The following is a 19314-nucleotide window of genomic DNA, read 5'->3' on the forward strand; positions in this document are numbered from 1 at the left end:
TTATGTTCTCAGCAGGGCGCCGCCATTGTGAATCTCGCACCGTCTCAAGAGAGTTGCATTCACAGCAGCTATTGCCTCGAGTTTAAGCGTGCAGACAGTTGCATGCACACCAATTTCATGGGTCCCATACAGCAGAGCATGTAAAACAGATTATATGTGAGTTTTACGACAAAGCTAGCTGGTCTAAGTTGAGTGGAATAGGCTGATGACATCATCAAATGATCGTAAAAAAATTGCTATACACATGTATTTCCTTGCCTAAAGTATCCTAATATAATGCAATAGATCATATTGTCGCCTCTTTGTTGGGCTGTGTATCATATTGCCAGGTTTTTGCCAATACATAGACTTATTTGTTTCACACACAGTAAAGTACACATGTTGCAAATGCAGTGCAGGAGAGTGCATTTATACACTGTAGTATTGCTTTGTGGTGTGAAGGATGGGCCCTGCACGTGTCCGTGTTGAGAACAATGTTTCTCACTTAACTTCGCCACTTTGTAGCACTGACAGAAAGGCAAATGCGCCACGCACAAAGTCACACACACACACGCATGCGCACACGCACACGCACACACACACACACACACACACACACATGCGCTCCTTTACTGAGGCGAACATGTGTTCTGCACAGCCTGTCATTACTTAAGGTTTGATGTGGTCACTGGGTGGCACTGAGGCCTCTTATTATTGTTGTTTTATGACAACTTTCACTCTCTTGCTCTAAACAACCCCCTCCCTTCCTCCCTCACTCTCTTCTTCATGTGTACCCTGTTCCTTTCTCCGCTCCCTCTTTCTTTCCACTCTTTTCAACCCACATCCATTCCTCTTCCTTTCCAATGTGATGCCTGTTTGTTTTTGGTTTCTAAACCATCCTGGCACTCATTAGAGCAGCGGATGGATATAGAAATGTTTCGGTAACGGGGCAGTAGTCAGTTTGGTCTCCATTGCATTGCAGATGTATGAACTAATAGATGGAACTGGTCCAGCCTGTGTTGTTCCCAGCTATGCTGATTGTGTCTGACAGTTATTGTTTTTGGTGTTTTGATTTTGCAGAGTCTGTACCTGCGGGGTGACTTCCAGCCATGACCTGCTGATGAGTGTGTGCTGTGTTTGTTTATACGTGACGGTCTGTGCTGTTGTATGTTAATTCAAAAAGACTAGAAAGAAAATTCCCCCTTTTTGACGTCTGCTTCTCCACCTTTCACACTACTCTCTTACTTTGAGTCCATGTCTTTATGTTGTTTTTTTAAAGGGTAATTTATGATCGTATAATTTAAACCAGACCTGGTGCAAAGAAAGCCCCCCCCTGGCTCTGTTGCAAGGCATTACAGTATGGGGTGATTGGGTTCTTGTTGCTGTTATAGAGGTGCCTCTACTGTAACATTTGAGACACTGATTTGAGGTGACAGTGTCAGATAATTCAGTAAAAGAAGCCAAATGGGGAGAATTTCACACAAGGAGACTGAGGTTGCAAATGTCTATATAAACTCATAAATACACACATATGAACAGACATAGAATGACACTCTCTCTCTCTCTCTCTCACACACACACACACACACACACACACACACACACACAATGTTTTGCTTGTCTGCACCTTAATTAACAAGGTCTTTGGGAGTTTGGGCCCTGCGGCGCAGTTGGGTAAATGAGTGAAGCGAGTCACCTTGGGACAGCAACAGGTAAATCCTGTTTAGATCAGCCCCTAGGCGCTACTTGTTCCTTAATTTGGCAAAGAAAACCCTCCTCCCTCCCCGTTCTCACCCTAATCACCTCTGCACCTCTTCCTAATCTTGTGCATGCACCATCGCTTAATTTCTTAACTTGCAAACATTCTCTCTTTATCATCTGTGCCCCTGCTTCTGCTGCTGCTGCTCCACTCACTATGCTCATCATCTGCATAGAACTGTTCTGCAGAATGTTACTCAACAGCCTGAGAGGTCAGTCCTGGGGACGACTGGAGAGCTCTGGGGTGAGGTGACCCTGACACTGTTGTGCCAACATTCAGTGACAGAATCGGCACGCATGGTCAATGAACTGTGGACAGGCACTGGACAAGATGTTATTTGTTGTTAAAAAGCATATGAATATGTAGGGCTGCAGTAATCCATTATTTTAGTAATCGATTAAGAAATGTTGCATGCTCAACTTCTCCCAGAGAAAGATGGTAAAAGAAGGTTTGCATGTGCTAGCAGGAGGAGCAGGGTTAACAGTATGCGTAGTACGTGTGACTGTGAGTGAATCCCCAGCATTACAGTCTCCCACTAGTCGATCAAATGTACACTTGATTGTGTCAGGATGAACAAGAGGGACTCTGCTGCTTGTGATGGCAATATAAATGAAATAAACATTGACATATAGTGAAATGTTAAAACAGCTACATAGCCCTACATCAATCAATCTTTATTTGTATAGTTGTAGTGTTCTCGTGCAGTGTGTTGAAACTCTGACTAAACACCAAGGTAAACCAGAGCCAATGAAGACAGAGTCGAAGCAAGATTGACCGTTTACTTCGGGTTCCTTCACTGACATGCTGGTGAAAACTGTAAATAAAACAATACAAAACAATAAGCACTGTATATAACTTAATGTTACATTTTAAGTGGCTTCAAACATGAATTAACTTCACTCAATGCACTTTGAGTACCAGCTACATTAGCTGCTAGCATGTTTTAAATAGCTTTTAAATAAATGTAAATAATCTCAATTTTTAACCTTTTATCCTTAAACGTTTTTTAACAATATATCACTATTTATATTCTTAACATCCTAAACATCACATTTATGAACTTACGGCAATGCCTCTATGATGAATTTGAGCAGATGGCGGCGGATAACATTCAGACCATGCTCCACATGTCTGCCTTGCTTTCTGATGAGCCAGGAAAAGAAGCTAACAGGAAATGACCTAACAGAAACAGACCTGACAGGATGTGACGTCATCAAATGACCGACTTTCAAAATAAACCTCTTTTACAGGCACTTTTAACTTTTAGCAGCTTTTAACATATTCTTTAACTTTAATTAGTGCAAAATGAATTCCCATGTTATAAAAACCAAATTAACTGCCTTAGTGGTTGCACACTCCTCGCCTGGCCTCCGTGAGGCCACTTTGAACTTGCGGGTGTCCAAGACATGTCTTGACATGTAGTTTTTAAATCAGTCCTTAGCCAGAAGAAGAACCAGCTCTACAACTGGCCTCAGGAATGTCTTTGCGCTGCCCTGGTTAGTTGTTTTGACCTCAACCTTCCTAACACGTCCATCCTTCCCTGGGAAGGTTGCAGTGACAATAGCCAAGGGCCAGCAGTTGCGGATCATCTGCTTGTCCCTGATGAGAACCAGATCGCCGACTTCAAGGTTCCTGCGTGGAACTGTCCATTTGTGTCTTTGCTGCAAGGAGGATAGATATTCCTTGCTCCAACGAGTCCAGAACTGGTTTGCAAGGGCCTGCACCTGTCTCCATTGTTTTGTATAAAGGTCCTTGTCTGAGAAAGTCCCAGGAGGAGGTGGAAGTCCTGACTTCTGTGTGAGAAGCAAAGCTGGAGAAAGAATGAAAGGTTGTTGTGGGTCTGTAGACACAGGGAGGAGCGGCCGAGCATTTATGACAGCTGTAACTGCCGCCATGAGTGTGCAAAGGACCTCATGGGTTAGGCGAGTCTTCAGCTGCTGCAGCATCGAATCAAGGATCCTTCTGGCGACACCAATCATGCGCTCCCATGAACCTCCCATGTGGGAGGCGTGCGGCGGGTTGAAGTTCCAACAGCATCCCTGCTGACTGAGATAAGTCTGCACAGTTTTGTCCATTCCCAGCTCCTTGCAAGCTCCAATAAAATTTGTCCCACAGTCAGATTGGAGCTGCTTTGCAGGGCCTCTGAGAGCAAAGAACCGCTCAATGTGGACAGCTCTTGAACTGAGGCAAGTGAATATGATGGCCCATCGCTTGCTCTCTGCCTGTCCACCTCTGGTGCGCCTAGTTGTAATTGACCAAGGCCCAAACACATCGGGTCCCACATACGTGAAGGGAGGGCAGGCTGCCAGACGTTCAGGAGGAAGGTTTGCCATCTGTTGTTCTTAGAGCTTCCCACGCGGCTTCCGACAGGTTATACATTTATGGAGAACTGAATTAATTAACCTCTTGCCACCCAAAATCCACAGTCCTGCTGCCCTTACTGCTCCCTCTGTCAGATGACGACCCTGGTGTTTCACTTGTTCATGGTGATGTCGTACAAGCAGTAGGGAGACATGGCTGTCTTTGGGCAAGATTATTGGGTTCTTTTCAGCAGGCGTAAGGTAGGACTGCTTCAGTCGGCCTCCAACACAGATGAGGTCATCTTCCAAGGTTGGGCTAAGCTTCTGCAAGACGCTATTTTTAGGCACCATTTTGTTTGCTTGAAGGGCTGACAGTTCTTTTGCAAAGGCTAACTTTTGAGTTGCTTTCAGGATAATGTCCTTTGCTTGAGCCATTTCATCTGCGGTGCGAGGTAAGTCACATGTGTGCCATCCTTTACACCTTCCATTTTGGCTTGATTGCCTATGGGACCTTGCCATGTGGATAAGGAATGCCATTCCTCTCACCAGGGAAGTAAAGGTAGAAAAGCGCTGGAAGCGGTCGGGAGTAAGTACATGCTCTTTCAGGTAAGTTGCACAGGTTTGTATCTGTGGTCGGACCTCTGAGTCTTTTTCGGGGTCGATAAGCTCAAACTGCTCACTGGTTTGAGTTGTCTCTGCAGACAGTCGATGCAGGAATGAGGGACCAGGGAACCATGAACTTTGTACAAGGTGGGATGCAGGTAAGGATCTCGATGCGTGATCTGCCGGGTTTTCCTCTGTTTGTACATAATTCCATTGTTCTGGTTTGGAGGATTGATGGATACGTTGGACTCTGTTATGAACATATGTGTAGAAACGCTTTGTCTTATTACAGATGTACCCGAGCACTACTTTGCTGTCAGTAAAAAAGTTGACAGCATCCAATTTCAGGTCCAGTTCTTCTTGGATGAGATCCGCCATCTCTACTGCAAGAACAGCAGCACAGAGCTCAAGCCTCAGGATTGTTGGCTCAGATTGAGGCGCAAGTTTGGCCTTGCCCATAATGAGTCCTACTTCAGCTTTACCATCCTTCTGAACTACTTTCAAGTAGGCTGAGGCACCAATAGCCTTGGTTGATGCATCTGAGAAGACACACAACTCTATATGCACAGCTTCCGTAAGTGAGGTAGCTGAGTATGTGCGTGGCACATGAAGCTGTTTGAGGTCTTGAAGGGAATTCCTCCAAGCATCCCATTTCTTCTGTTTGTCTTCCGGGAGGGGAGTGTCCCAGTCAGAAGGTTCGGCGGTTCGAAGTTCTCTGAAGAATTCTACCCTGGATCGTGACAGGAGCCAGCAGACCAAGAGGATCAAAAATACTGTTGACAGTAGAGAGGACTCCACGTCGAGTAAAGGGTTTGATGGATGTTGATGCGGAGTAGGTGAACGTGTCTGATGTGATTTCCCACAGTAGACCTAAGCTGTGCTGTGTGGTAGCTATTTCTCCACCTAAATCCAGGTCCTTGATGACCGGAACACAATCTTCAGGTGAGAAGGCTTCGATGACCTTTGGGCAGTTTGACACAAACTTGTGTAAGCGTAGGTTAGACTCAGCAAGTGAGACCTGTGTTCGTTGGAGGAGGTCGATTGCCTCTGCTTCAGATGGTAACGACACCAAGCCATCATCCACATAAAAGTTCCTCTCGACAAACTTCACTGTGTCAGCACCATGCTCCTGAGCACCTTCTGCGATGGCTTTTCGCAGCCCATAGACGGCTACTGCAGGAGATGGTGAGTTGCCAAAGACGTGAACTCTCATGCGATAGTCGATGACCGGCTTACTGAGGTCATTGTCCTGATGCCATAAAAAGCGGAGGAAGTTGCGGTGTCCACTCTGCACCAAAAAACAGTGGAACATCTGTTGGATGTCGGCCATGACAGCAACTCTCTCCTTGCGGAAACGAAGAAGGACACCTAGCAGTGAGTTGTTAAGGTCGGGACCAGTGAGGAGCACGTCATTGAGGGAGACGCTGGCATATTGGGCACTAGAATCAAAAACTACCCTGATCTGATTTGGTTTTTGTGGGTGATAAACTCCAAACAACGGTAGATACCAGCACTCCTCGCCTTTTTCCAATGGCGGTGCGACCTCAGCATGACCACTAGCAAGGATCTTCTCCATGTATGCCACATACTGCTCCTGCATCTCAGGTTTCCTCTTGAAATTTCTTTGCAGGGACCCAAACCGCTTGACTGCCTGCTCTCTGTTGTTTGGCAAACGCTGGCGTGGTTCTTTGAACGGCAATAGGGCAACCCAGTTGTTGGCATCATCTCTGTGGACATTTGTGTCCATGATCTTAAGGAACTGGACGTCCTCCACTGACGGGGCAGGTTTGTTGTCATGTTCAGTTCTGTTGAACACCGTCTGTCCTAGCAGCTCTTCTGGTGATTTGCCCGGCCTACTAAAGGTTGGTTGTGTTTCTTTGATAAACATGAAGCTTGCACAAGGTTGAAAGATGGAAGGACGACTATCAACCAGCACGAGTTTTGAATGTGTTAACTGCTGGCTTATGCATGTTACCCAGGCACACATCGCCTATCACTACCCAGCCTAGATCCAGGCGTTGGGCAAAGGGAGTTTCATGTTGTCCATTTACCTGTTGCCTGACCTTGTGTGCTCTAAGCACGTCTCTTCCGAGTAGCAGGAGAATCTCCGCTTCTGGGTCCAGCTCTGGAAGATGTTCAGCAATGTGATGGAGATGTGGCTGGTGCAAAACTGCGCTGGGTGTTGGAATCTCAGCTCGATTATTCGGAATCTCAGGACACTCGAGGAGTGGTGGAAGAGAGATGAGAACATTGCCGTCCAGTGATTCAATCTGGAAACCTTCCCTGCCATAAGTTTCTATGAGGCCAGAGCACGTTTTGAGGTGGTACAAGAGTGGTCTGCTCTGCACGTTAAACAGCTCGAAGAACTCTGGTCTGGCTAAAGAGCGGTTGCTCTGGTCGTCCAGAACCACATAGGCTTTAATGGCTTTGTGCTTGGAACCCTTGGGGTAGATAACTGCAAGACAAATCTTTGAGCATGAACGACCTAACTGACCCTGGTTACAAACTTCAGTGCAGCTTGTTCTAACATCAACGAGATCAGAACAGTCTTCTTCCTCCCCGCCGTTCTCTTGTGGTGGTGGAGAAGCCTTGATGAGTTGAGGTGATGGCCCGGGATGCATAGCTGCATCGTGATAGGTGCTTTCACATTCAAAGCATTTTACCGAAGATTTGCAGTCTTTGGCAAGGTGAGTAGTTGATGAACAACACTTGAAACATATCCTCTTTTCCTTGAGGAAGGCCTTTCTTTCCTCAATGGATTTGTTCCTGAATGTTCTGCACCTTCTAAGTGGATGTGGTTTGTTGTGTAAAGGGCAGTTCTTGTTAGGGTCGTTGTTGGTTAAGATGTCTGTTTTATGCACTGTGATAGACTTGTTGGTTTGAAAATGCTTCACTGCAGGTTTCTCTTGTTTTACAAGGTTTATGTTGCAGTTTTGATGATGGAAGCTAGGATCATTTCGCTTCTTTGCCTCATAGCACACAAAGTTGCAAAAATAATCAAAGGGAGGGAAGCGACCTTTGTTCTCTTCTTTGTACCATGACCCCGATGACACCCACTTATCCTGAAGTCCATATGGAAGCTTATCCACAATTGGTCCTAATCCGCGGGATGTATCCAGATACGACAGGCCAGTGAGATATCCATCCTCCTTGGCACCTCGGATCTCCATAAGCAAGTCTCCAAATTCACGTAATTTGATGTGATCCTTGGCCGTAATCTTTGGAAAACTGTCCAACCTCTGAAACAGTGACTGTTCGATTATTTCAGGGGCGGCATAACAGTTGTGTAGTCTCTCCCATGCCTTTCTTTGAGCCTCGTTGGGGTTGTTCACATGTACCGAGCGAATGCGTCTCACCTGGTCGCTGGACTCTTTTCCTAGCCATTTGGTCATGAGATCCAATTCTTGCATTGCTGTAAGGTGAACTTCAGCCACTGCATTGGTGAATGAGGACTGCCATGCTCGGAAATTCTCTGGCTTATCATTGAACTGGTACAGTCCTGATGTAACAAGATCTCGTCGTGCCAAATAATGTGCTAGAGAGTCTGTGGGAGGTGATGTGCTAGCTGGAAGCATGCTTCGAGGTGTATATAACTGAGCACGTACATTCTTGGGGGAGTTTTCTCTTTTGACCTGTGACGTTGACGGAACTCCGGCTGGATCAGGTAGGTTTGTTGTAGGTAACTGTCTTTCCTCACCCTTTTCAGGCTTGGACCTGTTTGTTATATCCTCAGTTGGATGCCATGTTTTAAAGCTGTCAGGTGATTCCAAACGCACTTTGGGTTTTACGGTAGTTGGTAATGGTGGGGAGGGAAGCTGATGCTGGAGGTCAATTTGGGATTGAACATAGTCACTGGTGCGTTGTAATCTAGCCTTTTCTGAATTAGATTTTACACTTCCCATACCTGCCTGCATTCCTGCAGCCTCCTCCAACACTTGCGCTTCTACAACGGCTGCATCTGCTTCTCTTTGTAGTGTTAGCACTTCCAACTCTGTAGCTATTCTCGCTGTCTCTAACTTCAGTTTAGCCTCATGGCTAGCATATGTTGCTCTCACCTTGGCAGCTTCTGCTTTAGCTCTAGCGCGAGCTACACTTGCTGATGACGCTGATGTCTTACTGCTCCCAGAACTGGATACAGCTGACCTGTTGCTTGTTGCCATCTTGACTGCTTTAAAACATCAACGGTGCCTTTTCACTGTAGTGTTCTCGTGCAGTGTGTTGAAACTCTGACTAAACACCAAGGTAAACCAGAGCCAATGAAGACAGAGTCGAAGCAAGATTGACCGTTTACTTCGGGTTCCTTCACTGACATGCTGGTGAAAACTGTATAAAACAATACAAAACAATAAGCACTGTATATAACTTAATGTTACATTTTAAGTGGCTTCAAACATGAATTAACTTCACTCAATGCACTTTGAGTACCAGCTACATTAGCTGCTAGCATGTTTTAAATAGCTTTTAAATAAATGTAAATAATCTCAATTTTTAACCTTTTATCCTTAAACGTTTTTTAACAATATATCACTATTTATATTCTTAACATCCTAAACATCACATTTATGAACTTACGGCAATGCCTCTATGATGAATTTGAGCAGATGGCGGCGGATAACATTCAGACCATGCTCCACATGTCTGCCTTGCTTTCTGATGAGCCAGGAAAAGAAGCTAACAGGAAATGACCTAACAGAAACAGACCTGACAGGATGTGACGTCATCAAATGACCGACTTTCAAAATAAACCTCTTTTACAGGCACTTTTATCTTTTAGCAGCTTTTAACATATTCTTTAACTTTAATTAGTGCAAAATGAATTCCCATGTTATAAAAACCAAATTAACTGCCTTAGTGGCAGCACAATAGTGCCAAATCACAACAAACGTTATCTCAAGACGCTTTTACAAAAACATACTCTGTTTGATTATTAACAAAGACCCAACACCAAGACAGGATAAGACTCAGTCTTATCTTATCTTAATCCACCATGAGCATTGCACCTTGCAGTATTTAGCGAGTTACAGCGGCAAGGAAAAACTTCCTTTCAATAGGCAGAAACCTCAAGCAGAACCAGACTCATGTTAGACAGACATCTGCCTTGACCAAGTTGGGGTTGGAAAAAAGGGATTAGAGGAGAGAGAGAGAGAGAGAGAGAGAGAGAGAGAGAGAGAGAGAGAGAGAGAGGACAATAGTCCAGCACGTCCGAAAAAGTAAATAATTCAATTCAATTAACATGGGTCTCCCTGTCCCTCTCAGTGTAACAGGTTGACAGTGACTGGCTGTCTCTCTCAGTGCATAATCAAATTGATAATTGAGTTATTTAATAAAAACATTGAATTAAATTAGTTGAGGTTCGTTTTTAGTTATCCAAATTTAAAAGAAAGCCTCAAGTAAAATTATTTGTCTTTTGTGATAACGGAGCATTGAATGAAAGGTCGCAAAAAGTTGTGTTATTTTGGCGTCTTCATAAATTGTGCTGCTGAGTACTGTCAAACTATCAGACGTAGAGAAGGGAATCAGTAGGATGTGTTCAATGAGAGGAAGGCTGTAGGTATGTGTGTGTTAGCGGGTCACCACCAATTTGGCACCAATTAATCTGCAAGTTGTTGGACGCTGTGCTTTTATTGTTGTTTTTCAGACAGTAGTTATTAAATGTGCCTGTTGCAGATATTTACAAAACAACAACAATATGATTTATTGTACCGACCCTAGCACTAAAGACGGTTAGCACTGTTCTTTAATCAGCACCTCTAACTTTGTTAGTGTGTAATTTAATTTTCTTCGGAAGCCCTATGACTAACCAAACTAACAATGTGTTTTAAGAACAAGATACAGTTCAGCTCACATGGTTCATTGCAGACTCACTGACACACAGTAGCCTGCTTCTCCTGACTTACTATTCCACTGGGAGCCCTGGTGGGGAATCATAACATGCTGCCTCCATCTAATCATTCCCCTTAAGAAGGCAGTGGTGACTAACTTTGTCTTATTTTGATTGGCTGTCTTTTTATGTCTTACTGAGCTCAGCACAACTGCAGAATTAAATAGTCTTATTCATTGATATTAATAAAAGTAGGTGATCTGTAGTACCTTTTTAAAAGCCATTTTTATTTTCAGACATAAAATAATAACTTATAATTTTATTTTCGATAATAGTAGAATTTGCACACACAAAAAAAGACGGAATATGATCATATAAAAAATTAGACAGAATTATCATTTCACATTTCAGAGTTCAGGTTGATTTGCTGCAGCTGCTGCAGCATGGCCTGCATTTTTCATTACATGTGCCTTTAGAAACCAGCCAAGCACCAATAGGACTTTAGTGTTCCTTCCTGATGCATCTGTTCTCCTGGTGTGAGTATAACTTACAGTAGCATGGAGGGTCTCCTGAGGTCAGGGAGCTGAAATGCACAAAGACATGTGGAATGCTGAAAGTTGGCCAATACAAACAGGCAGGCCTGGCTCTCCATCCAAGCAGAGCTCAACAACCACCAATAAGCCTACCACCTTACTCCTGCGAGACCCAGCAGAAACCAGAATCGGCATCAAGGGAATTATGGCCTGTAGTGGGTAGAGAGCAATTGCAACAAAACATTGTTTGTAATGACTGTCAGTTTTTAAATACTAACAGGCAACAGTTAAAGTAGTTTTACAACGATAATAAATAGATCACATGACACCTAAAGTTGCTGAAAGTAATGAGATGACAGAGAATTATTGTCTAACTAAAGTTCACCCAAGTATTACAGAGATTTTTGGTCTCTTGGCTTTTAGCCCACATCTTCTGCTTTGGTTCAATCTTACAGCCCCCCTGAGGTCATTTTCCGCCACAGATATAATTTTCTGCCAAACATCTCTAAAAACCCACTGAATGGTAACTTGTAAATATAAAAAATCAAACCCAGCAAGTAGCTTGTAAAAATAGTGGAACATGTTGCAGCTGAAGAGCTGGGTATTTCTTCTGGTGTTGGTTGAGACCAAAAGCAGAGGGTAAAGAGACAACTGTGGCTATTGTATCCAATAGATAGAGTTCAGGAAGCCCCATCAACACTGTGATGTGCTGGCTGCTAACTGCAAAGTGATGACAACCACAGCATCGCCAGTTTTGCAGGAACATATAAGGGGATATAATTTATTGCAGCTGCATGATTGAGTCATTGTGATGGTAACTAATGAAAACACGAGCTGAATTGGGTGTTAGGCAGTCTCCCATGTTGATTATTGTTTGAATGGTGAACTGGCACACAGAAATAGAAAACCAATAGAAGTGTAACTTTGTTCATTCTTAGTTTTCAACAAGTTCAGAGGCTACACCTTCACCCACAAGGTCCAAAGTTTTATGTTTTGAAACAAAACAGGCATCACAAGGACCGAACTCGGTATTCTCCCCCCTTTTCTAATCAAGACCATTATAAGCTTCACCCACAGAGGAACAATCCACAAGGCTTAGTTTCCCTCCCCGGCACACATCCATAACAATAGAGGGCATTTTGGTCCAGCAGAACTCAGTTGGCTGCATCAAAATGAAGGGAGCAGTTAGGGTTTCACTTACAGAGTCAGAGAAGCCGAGGAAGGGGGAGAGAGGCAGAAAGAGAAAACAAACACACAGGGTTGTTGAATTATGGGTAAAGACAGCTGAGGCTAACCAGGTTTGGTTTCCACGGTGCAGTGGGGGGCTTATTGAAAAACAAGAAGTCTATGACTCAGTTCTGCTCTTAAGGAGACTTTCAGGCTGTACACTTTCTCTCCCCAGAATTTCAACAAAAACACATGCAGTCGAATATAGAGGGGAACACCTTCAAAAACATAAAACCCCAGGGTTCAGTGTGGTCACGAAAATGTTCCACGTATCCTCACTGTTAATGCCAAAAAGGGTGGAAGTGGGGGTGGAGGGAAGAGTGAACGAGAGGAGGGATCTGTCCTCACATTTGCTATCAATTTAGGGTACTGAAAATAAGCACCAGGTTTCACTGGAGCTGAGTAGAACACCAGGAATGTTTTTCCATATAAAACTGAGGGAGGGAGGGAAGGAGGGAGGGGAGGAATCGAGAGAGCTGAGGCTGGGAAGAGAGTGAGAAAAGAGAGCAGTATACGGTTAAGAAAAGGGTTTGAAAAAAAGTGAGAGACAAGCAGAAATGGCAAAAGATTGCTATTCGAAAGCACCTTGAGTCCAGATGTTGAAGCTGTCTGCTGTCGTTTGACAACTCACGGGCGGACGTGGGACAGGTTGTGAGTCATCGCAACCTGGATGACCCTTTTTACGAAGGCAGATCGACAGCTAAATTGAACCCTCAAGTGTGTTAAGTGTGTGATTATGGAGATAAAGGGTTGAAGGTGGCACACACAATGCTACAAACACGTAAAAATATGTGTTTATGCACATCTGTGTACAAACAACAATCACCCCTACACAGATGTTAAAGCCTTTTAAAGTGCTCTGCATGCTTGCAGCAGTATTTGTGAGACAGTGTTGGTTGGCTCTGTAATGACTAGAGACTCCCTGTGGGCTCTGACAAAGCACAGCGGGAGGTTATCTTTACAGAAGACAGTTAATACCTCTAATTCGGCTTGTGACAGATTGATGCAGAGTTTAAGTCCTACCTTTCATTTTTTACAGGCTCATAGCAGCAGGAAAAGGTTAAGAGAGACCTGTTGTTTGTGATTTTCAAGAGAATCCTTGTGCAGTTGTCAGTTGTTGTATTAATGTTAGCAGACTTTAAGCTCAGTAACTTTAAATAGTTTAAATTTGGAATTAATTAATTTTATATCCACAAACCAAGCGAGTCCTGACACCCAACTGTTCTGTGCAACATTTTAGAAATAATTAAAATTATATATATAATTCTTTAGTATTTTTTAAAGATTTTTTAAATATAAAAACCAAACTAATGCGAATATAAAATAAAAAAAAGATGTTGTAAAATACATAAATTTATGGATCAACTAATTGATCCAAAAAAATTCACATCTGACAGTTTATGTTATTAAATTAAAATATTTAAATGCTATTTAATTAAATCATGCAGTTATTTTCCAATGGAATGAACACATCTGGAACACGACAAGCAGTGTGAAGATGTGGTGAATTTTCTGACAAGCTGTGTGGATACATCAGATGCAAGAGGAATGAGACTGAGTGTTATAGTTTACTAACGATAGAAACACAACTACTGTTGAGGAGTCTAAAGAGGCAGATTAATACACAGGCGGTCAGGAGTTTGTATACATGAGGTTGTGGGATTCAGAGGTCGTCTTTCACAATGAGTTAGACTGCAGCAACAGTCTTAAGTCGAGTGGTTGACCCTCTAACAAAGCTCCTTTACCCGGCTCTTCCCACCAACAAAGTGCTGCTCTTATGCTGATAGAAACAGTTGAAAAAGACTCCGAGTAGAAACAAGGAGGGAGTTAAAGAGAGAAAAAGCAAGAGGGGAGAAAAGGGGGGTAAGAGACGGACCAGATGTGTCTTTTGTTTAGATTTGAACGGAGCGGAAAGGAAGGGTGTAGGAGTTAGGAGGCTAGCTTGCAAGGAAAAGAAAGAGAGAGGGAAAGCAAGTGGGAGTGAGTGGATTTTTTTTTTTTTGAGGGTTGGACTGTAATGAAACCAAAGCATTCATAGCCGTGTGCCTGTATGCAGGGAGAGGGGGCTGTGCTATACAGTATGTGATTACCTACCAGCAAAACCACATTCATTATACTAATTGCTACAATGGTCCCGGCGGTTGGGGGCTGAAAAGGGGGCAACGGCTAGAGGGGCTGCATTATTAACATTTGTTAGGCTCATTGACTCCAGAATCCACTGTGTCTGTCAGTATATGTTGCTGTGATATTCTCCAGGGACGGCCTGCATTGAGAAGCTGATAATCTGGTGGTCGTAGCTGAAGACCTGTTTCCTCTGATTCCCATGGAGCCTGCATCAGCATCCCAGACCCACCAAGCTTAATGCATGCATGACAACATGCCTCCATCTTGTCCGCCTTGCATTATCATGAGTGCACACGTTGAGCATATGCTCTGCATTCAGGCCCTCAAAAAGCAGCAAGACATTAAGCAAAACAGAATCAGAGAGGCCAAGATTTGGATGATTGAAAGACGAGGCCTTTCCTGCATTTTGCTGCACAAAACAGCCAGGCTTCCAGCAGCTTGTGTCAATATTTCACTATGTGCGTGTGTGTGTCTGTATGTGTGCCCAGTGTATGCAAAGAGCTCAGAGCAGATGACTGGTATGACAGTTAGACATGTGCAATGGTGAGCACACTGACTCACACAGCTCAATCTGTCGAGCCCATATCAGCCCAGTTGGGGAATGTTGCCAGTTGTGATCATCAATATGGCTAGCAGTTGTTTGTGAAACATTTGCAGCACATTGCTGGTTTCTTTTGCGTGCCTTCACAGGAAATGAAGGACTAAGTGGCTAATACCTCCCTCCCACCCACCCTGCTCTGACCACGCTGTTGCCTTGCTGTGTGTGTGTGTGTGTGTGTGTGTGTGTGTGTGTGTGTGTGTGTGTGTGTGTGTGTGTGTGTGTGTGTGTGTGTGTGTGTGTGTGTGTGTGTGTGTGTGTGTGTGTGTGTGTGTGTGCGTGCGTGCGTGCGTGCGTGCGTGCGTGCGTGCTGCAATCCTCTCAGCGTTTCTTTTCTTTCCTTAGCTGGACATGTGTCAGACCATCAATGCATCACACCATTACCATATGCATCTATAGAGATTGCAGCCCTTCATTTTCCTCCTTTTCTCGCTCAGCTCTTGTATCAGTCCGTCTGAAGTCATGATCGGCATCACGTGTTTTTCACTTTGGCTGGAGAGCTGCTGCTTTTCAGATTGTGCGGAGACGCAGCCCGGGAGGTGGAGGGCTTTTCTCCTCTGTATCTTTATTTTTCTTGATACTGAAGATACTTAATCACATTAAACATAACTCAAGTAAAAAAAAGTAATGAAATATGATCCCAAAATCAGAACTAAATTTAAAATTCTATCTAAGTAAAGAAGTATTATTACTAGTATTAAAAGGAGAATAGTAACCCTGTAGTAATGTCTCATACTGAAAAAAATATAAATAATATATATGTATACATAATAAAAAATATATACTTTTTAAATTATATATTTATAATCATATATATGTATTAATTTATTCTATCAAATTAAATATATTTTTAATTGTTTTTTCTATTCTATTTCATTTTTCAGGCATTATAAGTTACTTTTGAGCTGGTGTTGCTTGAGCAGATTTTCAGTTTAAAATGATTATTTTCTTTTATTTGTATATCATTGGGCCCATTACTGTGTATTATATTTTCCATCATGTTCTGTGGAAGAGAAATTTTCAAAAATTCAGCAAACATTTACATGCAGTTTTTTCTTATTAGTAAAAGCAAATGTTAGCTCGTATTCACAGACTGCACAAATACTAGTCCTAAAATGTTAAATTATTCAGAAAATGTCATAAATGCAGATGCAATTGTGACTGCACACACTTTTTTAAATTTAGATTTAATGCATATGTAATTGCAGAAAGTTTCGAAATTCAAATGTATTACCTTATTGATTTTATTGCAACAATCTTTCCAATTAACTGTCCTGCTTTATACAGAGACTACTATTCATCAGCTAAGCAAAAGGCAACTAATACTATCCAGTCAATGTGCTAAAAACTGCAGTTTCTCAAGTGTCCACTTGAGGCTGGCTCCAGAAGCATCTGAAGCCACATACACACCCATTCTTAAGAGTCCATCTTTACAGCAATACTAAACAAGTTTACAGCCTAGAAGAAAAATACGATTTTAGTCTGTATAGCCAATTTCTCTTTCCACACACACTGCTAGGTGATGAATTTGTTTTATAACTCGTTTTTTTTAAGATATTATGGTTATGAGTTTGGCGTAATAAGGGGCATGGCTGATTTTAATGACAGTTCAGGCACACTGTCGCCGTTAGCAAGAAGGCTAAAGGCCCACCTCAACTCCACCTCTTCACCTCTTGAAAGTTTGACCCAAAGTTAGGTTCCAATATGGTGACTGCCTTAAATAGGCTTAAAAAATGTGGATTCTGATTCCCTCTGTATTGAAGTGAAGTAGAAATATAAAGTCAAACTTAACTTGAGTGCATGAGGTAATTTACTTCTCTTCTCTCTCTCTCCTTCCAAGTGTCTCTCACTCTCGGTGTAGTTGTTGCAGCTTTGTTTCTGCCCTTTCCGCCAGGACAGACCCAGGAAGCATCAGTCTGGCCAAGGTGGCTGCTGCCTGCTGACAAAGCCAAAGTAAATGAGCAGTCCGCCCTCAGTATATTGGAAGTGTGAGCTACTGTTGTAGGAGGCAGAAGTTGTGAGGGAATTCCCTTATCCATGGATCAACAAAAAGCATGCAGCACATTCTTTACGTTTCTATGTATGTCTTTATGAGTTGTGTCTGACTGATTTTGGAAAATAATCTAATTGCGATTATTTTCTTTAATATTGCGATTGCGATTTAATATGCGATTATTATTTCAAGGTCCTCTTCATGTATTTTTCAACAAACACAAGCAATAAATCAATCTGTATTATAATCAACAATATCAGATTTATTATACACAAACTGTTCTTTCTCATAGGCTAGGCTTATGTTAAGATAAAGGCAAATGATGGTTTATTTATCTACTTCAATTACAGTTGTAAACTTACTAAATACTTTGACTTGCAGTCTTGTAAGCGTTCACCACAACTTCTTAACAAAATTCTGCAAAACAAGTATTTTAAGTTTAAAGAATGTTTCGATGTGAATCAGAAACCGATGGTTTTGCGCACAGCGGAGACGCTCAGCTGGGGGCTGCGGCTGAGTGACAGGTCTCATTTTTTCTCCGCTGCCAGACTGATTATGACCCGGTTGCGCTCCTGGCTGACACCTGACCACGTTAACATGCTATTTTTTCTCAAAAAGAACCAGTAGTCAGAAAACTGGACACTGTGAGTCTAAAATATGGTTCTGTTCAGTTGTCCTGTTGCAGTAAATCCACATGTTGTCTGGGTCTTCACTGACTCTGCGTCTGCAGAGATTATTTATAAGCCTGCTCCACATGTTGATATTCAGCGTGTTGATTATTTTGTACGCCTCAATATGATCGGTTCTTCTGCTTCTGTGTCTCGTTCTTCAGAGATTTTTGGCCGTCAGCAAACCAGCTGAAAGGTGCATTACGGCCACCTACTGCATGCATGTCACGTTAGGTTGCGTCTGTGTACATGACACTTTTTTTTTTTTTTTTAATCACAGCCTTTGCGATTTGAAAATTGCATTCTATTACATTGCAATGTCGGTTTGAATTTGATTAATCGTTCAGCCCTACTGACTGTCCACGCATGCTCATGGAATAAGTCAGGAAGATTTATGATGGATTCCTGTCAACTGTCAGGTGGTCTTCACATTGGTCAGATATAGACACAGGGCTATGAGAAGAATTGGGGAATGAACTCGGGCAGAACGGGGTTGGCATGACAACTGCGCTCCGGGTCTGTTTTCTCACTGGAGGTTGACAGCTCACGGATGATATCCCGTTTCCTCCTGCTGGCACAGCAGCCTCATCGAACTGCCTCCCCACCCACTCACCCACTGCTCTGCATACTCCTTGGGTCAGAACTAAACCGCAGGGCCCTGACTAACCAGACCACACACACTCTCTTTAGGCAAAGGGGGAGAGAAAGGCGGTGAGATAGTAGTTTGTGGATTTGATGTCAGAGGACGTGAGGGGAGCTTAGTGGAGGTTTGCTATACAGTGAGTGAGGAGTAAGGGACTTTTGAAGGGGAAAAAAACAGGAAAAAAAAACCCAAAAAGCACAGACTACAACTGTGACCTTAGGGAAAGTTCATGGCAGGGTTTTTTTAAGTCATAAAAACCTCTTTAACCTCTCTGACTCTGCATTAGGTTAGTCATTACAGACTCAGGCCTTGCTGCCAAACTTTTCTATTAAAGTCACAATTCTAGTTAAATCTCTTGTTGAGCTCCTGAAACATTTAGACAAAGAATGTCATGATAAACTGTGCAGTTTTAAAGGTACACTTCAAAGAACCAAAGATACGGAGTATCGCAAAAAAAAATCTCCACATCGTTCTCTGCTTTAAAAGTTTGTTTGTTTTTATGTGTAATTTTTAATGAATCAGACCTTTATGAGGTACTAAACAGCACTTGCCCAAAATTGCCCTTTAAAGCTGGGGTTGGCAGTCTTGGAAAACTAGCATGAATTTGAATGTAGCATTTCCTCAGGACTCCGTCTAACCCCTCCCCTCCTCCCTCAGAGCTCCTCCAAAACGACGCCCCCCCCCCCCCCCGCGCTCACATGCACGAGGGCCGCTGACTTGCGACCATATGATGGTGACTGATTCAAAACCAGTCCTCACCAAAACATTAGCATAGTGAAAGTTAAAAACACAAATAAATATGGCTGCTGTTAGTACTCACAACTGTCATTCTAGCATTATCCAGTTGTACCAGTGACACGATAACAGGAGAAAAATTATAACAAATATAATACTGTAACAACTCTACTGTTTGTTAAACAGATTCAGTGTAGATGCTCTTAATTCCTACAGTGTTGACAGTCAGTGAAGGCATCAGGAGAAGTGTAGAGTGTGTGAGCGGGAGAGAGGAGAGGAGAAGTTTTTAATTCATTCAAACATTGATTGCTGTTTTGTTGGTTGTCGTGAT

The 19314-nt window shown here is 42.9% G+C and overlaps 2 protein-coding genes and 1 long non-coding RNA gene across 10 annotated transcripts in view; 1 reads left to right on the top strand and 2 right to left on the bottom strand.

Annotated features, from left to right (window-relative positions):
- Nucleotides 1-19314, top strand: part of nfixb (nuclear factor I/Xb) — a 177111-nt gene that overhangs the window by 63601 nt on the left and 94196 nt on the right. The window lies entirely within an intron of this gene.
- LOC117832644 lies at nt 2504-4100 on the bottom strand. Its single transcript, XM_034711876.1, has 2 exons — nt 2804-4100; nt 2504-2552 (listed from the first exon to the last, which is right to left on the bottom strand). Exon 1 carries the CDS (start codon nt 4069-4071, stop codon nt 3169-3171), a length of 903 nt encoding a protein of 300 aa, XP_034567767.1. The 5' UTR covers nt 4072-4100; the 3' UTR covers nt 2504-2552; nt 2804-3168.
- Nucleotides 8916-9377, bottom strand: LOC117832645. The gene is made up of 2 exons (XR_004635216.1): nt 9214-9377; nt 8916-8964 (listed from the first exon to the last, which is right to left on the bottom strand). It is a non-coding gene; the product is annotated as an uncharacterized LOC117832645 (long non-coding RNA).

This window comes from Notolabrus celidotus, chromosome 20, assembly GCF_009762535.1.
Source record: "Notolabrus celidotus isolate fNotCel1 chromosome 20, fNotCel1.pri, whole genome shotgun sequence".
Classification (NCBI taxonomy): domain Eukaryota; kingdom Metazoa; phylum Chordata; class Actinopteri; order Labriformes; family Labridae; genus Notolabrus; species Notolabrus celidotus.